This window comes from Etheostoma cragini, chromosome 4 (assembly GCF_013103735.1).
Source record: "Etheostoma cragini isolate CJK2018 chromosome 4, CSU_Ecrag_1.0, whole genome shotgun sequence".
Classification (NCBI taxonomy): domain Eukaryota; kingdom Metazoa; phylum Chordata; class Actinopteri; order Perciformes; family Percidae; genus Etheostoma; species Etheostoma cragini.
In genome coordinates this window covers 27,315,194-27,320,628 of record NC_048410.1, presented here as the reverse complement: position 1 = coordinate 27,320,628, position 5,435 = coordinate 27,315,194, and the positions used below count along the sequence as shown (strand labels likewise).

Genomic DNA, 5,435 nt, shown 5'->3' with positions numbered 1-5,435 from the left:
AAAGCAAGCTACGAAGTGGCCATGTTAATAGCTAAACATGGCAAACCTTTTACTGAAGGTACATTTATCAAAGACTGTTATGAAAATGGTGGAGAACATTTGCCCTGAGAAGAAGCAAGAATTTGTGAATGTTTGCCTGGCGCGTAACACTGTAGCACGGAGAGTTGAGGACATATCGTCGGCTATTCAGAGACAACTGGGGGACAGGGGAAAGGCTTTTGATTATTTCTCATTAGCCTGCGATGAAAGCACAGATGCATCTGACACTGCACAGCTACTGATTTTCTAAGAGGAGTTGACAACAACATGACCATAACAGAGGAGCTCCTGGACCTCCAAAGCATGAAAGGCCAAACCAGAGGATCCGATTTATTCGTTTCTGTTTGTGAAGCTGTTGATGATATGAAACTACTATGGAGTAAAGTTTCTGGGATCATTACCGATGGTGCGCCTGCCATGGCTGGTGAGCGAAATGGATTGTCCACACTGATCTGCAACAAAGTCAGCAAAGAAGGAGGTAACGCCATTAAACTTCACTGTATGATTCACCAGCAGGCTCTCTGCGCCAAACATCTCAAATTTGATCATGTTATGAAACCAGTGGTAAAGGCAATCAATTCTATTCGCTCTAAAGCACTATACCACCGACAGTTTCAGCAGTTCTTGCTTGACATGCAGGCTTAATATGGAGACGTAATATATCACAACGATGTGAGGTGGCTAAGTCGGGGTCTGGGGATTTTTCGCTCTGAGAGAGACAATTGGACAGTTTTTGAGTGAAAAGGGGCAGCCGATGGAAGAACTGTCAGATCCTGTATGGCTGGCAGATTTGGCTTTTTTGGTTGACATAACGAAGCATCTGAATGCGCTGAATGTTAATCTTCAAGGACGAGATGCAGTGGTGAGCCAGCTTTACGCTCACATCAAAGCCTTTGGAACCAAACTGCAACTTTTCCAAAGACACTTGTCCCAAACAGAGCCCTGCACCGCGCACTTCCCGGCTTTGAAACAGGTCATTGACAGTTTCCCACAGGACAACATCGGTGCGCAAATGGAGAGTTATGCAACAGCTATCGCATCTCTTTCTGTGGAATTTAACAAACGCTTTCGGGATTTTGCAGTTATTGAAAAGAACATGCTGCTTCTCTTCTCCCTTCTCCGTGGACCCTGATGATGCTCCTCCACCGCTGCAGCTGGAGCTCATTGAGCTGCAGTGTGACGAGGAATGGCGCGGAAAACACCAGCAGCTTTCTCTTGTTGACTTTTACTGCAAGCTGGATAAAGACAGGTTTCCAGAAATGCGAACATTTGCTAAGAAAATGCTGAGCTTATTCGGCTCCACATATTTGTGTGAGAAGACATTCTGTCATGAACTTAAACAAGAACCGATTGAGGTCAAGACTAAGTGACTCCCACTTGCGTGACATTTTACGCATTTCAACCACTGCCCTAAAACCAGACCTGGACTCTTTACTGAAATCCAGATAACAGTATCACCCTTCTCATTAGTGTCAGCAACTTATACATTTCTTGATCAATCAGAAACTGAGTATTTTGAAGGGTAACATCTGTCACTATCAACAGTGAAAAGCCCAAAAAACTTTCATGCACTTGGATTTATGGCACTTATTATTTATTACACTCGAGTAAGATTTGGTTATTACTGTTGATGTTATGAACCTGTAGATGTGACATAAACTATTATTTTCTGAAAGATATTGTAATTGACAAGAGCAAAATTGACATCTTTTAAGATGTAATAATAACAGACAACTTTGCATTACTCATAACTCCTGTTTTAAATGTTCATTAAGCAAAGATATTTTTAAACTCATGTAAATTTAAGATATTTCATACAGTTTGTTTACTGTTATCTGACTCTCCAGATATGAATGAAAGGCAAAATTTGTGTTTTCAGAGATGTTCTCATCTGCCTGAGTGGCTTATATTTAGTTATTTGGTCATTTGAAAAATAAAGATAATTGTGACAATGAAAATTGTTTTATAACAGTGTGTATTTGCATGAAACTTTTGTAGTTAAAAAATGTCAGAACAAACTATTGGCCCCCGGGCATCTTCACTTTATCAAATCTGGCCCTCTTTGCAAAAGGTTTGGACACCCCTGCTTTAAACGCTTCAGATGTAAAGTTATTCCCTGTCAAAGTGGTGTCAATCGGATGCTAACGGTGGGTGATGGCTTGTTAGCATCCAAATGGCACCATAGGAGGTACGCGTTGTGGAGAGAGGCTTACCCCCTTGGGCACTTCCCACAGCTCCTGGTACCGGTTAAAGATCCGTGTGAAGATTGGCACCAGCTGTTTAGCACAGACTCCCAGGCATGAGGGACACACACCATCAGGTCCTGGAGCCTTCTTGATCTCCTGTTTCTGAAAGAGCCGACACACATCCTTCTTATCGTTAGTACAGGTGGGGGGAGGGGTGTTGATGTGAGGGGTGTGATAATGGGTGCTTTTCAAACCTGCAGTAAAAGTTATTCAGGTTGTTAGCCAGTCTGGGATTTTCTGCAGGGTGGGGGGATGGTCTCTTGTAATCCGTGATCTTTTACAAGCCTTTCCAAACCGATGCAGGGTCATTGGCCGAGAGCCTATTTTTAGCTTCTCACTGTAGCTTCTTTTGGCTACCCTGATCCAATCCTTTGTCAGCTGGTTCCTGGCCACTCCTGTAGGCCTCCAGTGTCCTAAGATTAGGAGTGAACCATGGTTCGCTGCTGTTGTATGTGCAGAAGGTCTTGGTTTGCACACATATGTCCTCCCAAAAACTGATGTAAGAAGTTCCAGTGCGAGTGATGTCATTGAGGTCTGTAGCTGCAGCTTCAAAAACGCTCCAGTTGGTGCAGTCAAAACAGGCCTGCAACTCCAGCTTTGAGTCCCTTGTCCATTTCTTTTTCATTTTTGCCACAGCTGTGGAAGTCTTTAGTTTTTGCTTGTAGGCTAGGATAAGATGGAACAGACAGCGGTCAGAGAGTCCTAGAAACGCCTGAGAAACGGCACGATAGGCATCCTTTAATATGGTGTTACAGTGCTCTAGTGTGTTTTTGCCCCTGGTGTCAATCTTGATATGCTGTCTCTATTAAGGGAGTTCCTGATTGAGTTTGGTGCTGTTCAAATCCCAAATCTCTATGTCTGTTACCTGCTCTTTTATGAAAACCGCTGTAAGATAACTGTTGTTGTGATTTGGCGCTGTATAAATAAAATTGAATTGAATCAGCTAGCTGTTCTGACGAAGGAGAACACAAGGGCTTACAGTTTATAGCAAGAGTCTCTAAGTGAGGGCTGCACATGTTTTGCCAGCGCTGTAGCAGCTGTACACCAACCTTCATTTAAACAGAAGCCGATTCCACCGCCTTTTATTTTCCCCAAAAGCAGTGTTGCGGTCCGCCGGATGAGTTGGAAACCAGAGCCAGGTTTCTCTGAAACACAGGGCGGCTCACACACGCTTTTTTCGACATACTATATTATAACCTTTTATGATTTTTTTTGGACATATAGTACTATAAATTGACTTTTTTCAACATGATATACTATGACCTTTTTGTTTTTTTGATGACCTTTTTTTTTACTTACTATACTATGACTTTTTTGACATATTAGGCTAGGGCATTTTCCAACATTTATTTTTTATTTTTTACATACTACATAATGGATTTTTCATGGTATTTGAATGGCACATTATACTGCCTTTTTTTTAATTACATTCTGTGGAGTTTAAATTATTTTTAATGATGTATCATACAGTACTTTTTATGACTTTTTTATGACATGTTATGCTGTCAGAATCATAAAAGGATTTATTGCCATAGTAAGTAAACTTATGTGCAATTGTCCTTTGTAAAATATATATATTAACATATTAAGCATGAATATAAAATAAACACACATTCATTGTTTATTACAATTTTAAATTATACTATAAACAATCACATTTTTAATACAGTATGCCTATTTTTTTTACGTCATATTTCTTGTACTTACATCATTTTATTCTACAAGCAAGTGTTACATTGAAGATAACCATTACATCTATAACTGCTAATATAACATTAGCAGTTAATCAAATGTCCTTTTTGCTTTCTTCAGTAAGTGAAAGTGTTAATAGAGCAATATTAACATCTGAGCCCCTATACAGACAATGATTGCAGGCTGCACACTGCAGTGACTAGACAGAGTTGTTAAATCAGCTGAATCATGGGACAAAGCCTATTCTAGAAGTCCAAAGAAGAATGTGGAACATACTGCATGCATGATAGTCATACAGTGTGTTTCAGGGAATAGTTAGGACCATTAATGTAAATGAAAAATCTATATTTTCAGAGAGTAGAAATGGGGAAAAAAACTGAAATTTGTATTAGTAGAAACTGTCAGCAGTCTGGATGAAGAGACAAATGTTTGTCTTTTTCCTGCTTTTATAGATGAAATGCTGCTGCAGAAACCATTAGTAGATTAGATTAAAAGGGGCAGTGGAGGGGTTGGAAATGCTGCTGCTAACATCATCAATCTGGTCCTGAAAAATGAAGTCAATACGGGAAAAAAAACTGCAGTTCATTGAGTGGCTCCTTGTGGCTGGCTCCAAATGGAAGCCAATCCCCATAGACCTCCATCTTTTACTATTAGTTAATTAAACATGTTTACACCCTGAAACATAAAACAGTGTTTGTCAGCTCCATCCTCGCTCCACCTCTTTGCCCATTTTTAGATTAGCCAAGATAGAAATAGCATGAGCCAGCAGAGCCCCGCCCCCTTTGATCTTTCTTATGGCCTTTATGGGTGACGTCACAGATACTTTGTCCATGTTTATACCCCCCCTGGTCTGATCTAAAACCTCTATACATAAATAAGTGATAATAAATATGTATTTAAAAATAATGCAACATATGCTCCAAATCTCCACAGAGACTTCAGCGGTCGGAGAAGGACCGCACTATAGAGGAAGTGATGATTGATATGTTCAAGGTGATTTCCCCACCCACTGTGGACTCCACCCCCCCCTCCTCCCGTTGCCGTAGTTGCGCGGTGGTCGGCAACTCCGGCAACTTGCGGGAGTCGAAAAACGGCGACCTGATCAACTCGCACCACTACGTCATCCGGTACTTATGTCCACGCACATCTTACCCTCCTCTTCCTTCTCTTTCTCCTCATCTTACTCACCTTTTGTCCTCCTCAGGATGAACAAGGCGGTGACTCGAGGATTTGAGAAAGACGTTGGGAATCGGACAACGCATCACTTCCTGTACCCGGAGAGCGCGGTGGATGTTGATCATGGCGTCAGCCTCGTCCTGTTGCCGTTCAAACTGAGAGACCTGGAGTGGCTGACCAGCGCGCTGTCCACCGGCCAAGTCAAAATGTAGGAAATATAGATCCAAATACACTCCAAATGTAGGAAATATAGATCCAAATACACTCCAAATGTAGGAAATA

The 5,435-nt window shown here is 41.3% G+C and overlaps 1 protein-coding gene and 1 long non-coding RNA gene across 2 annotated transcripts in view; both read left to right on the top strand.

Annotated features, from left to right (window-relative positions):
- The window catches only part of LOC117942712, a 24,171-nt gene that overhangs the window by 15,156 nt on the left and 3,580 nt on the right, over positions 1–5,435 (top strand). The window lies entirely within an intron of this gene.
- Positions 1–5,435, top strand: part of st3gal8 (ST3 beta-galactoside alpha-2,3-sialyltransferase 8) — a 20,568-nt gene that overhangs the window by 11,705 nt on the left and 3,428 nt on the right. Inside the window, 2 exon segments of the mRNA XM_034868310.1 lie at positions 4,911–5,104; positions 5,182–5,425. Of these exon segments, the coding sequence (XP_034724201.1) occupies positions 4,911–5,104; positions 5,182–5,425 (438 nt within the window).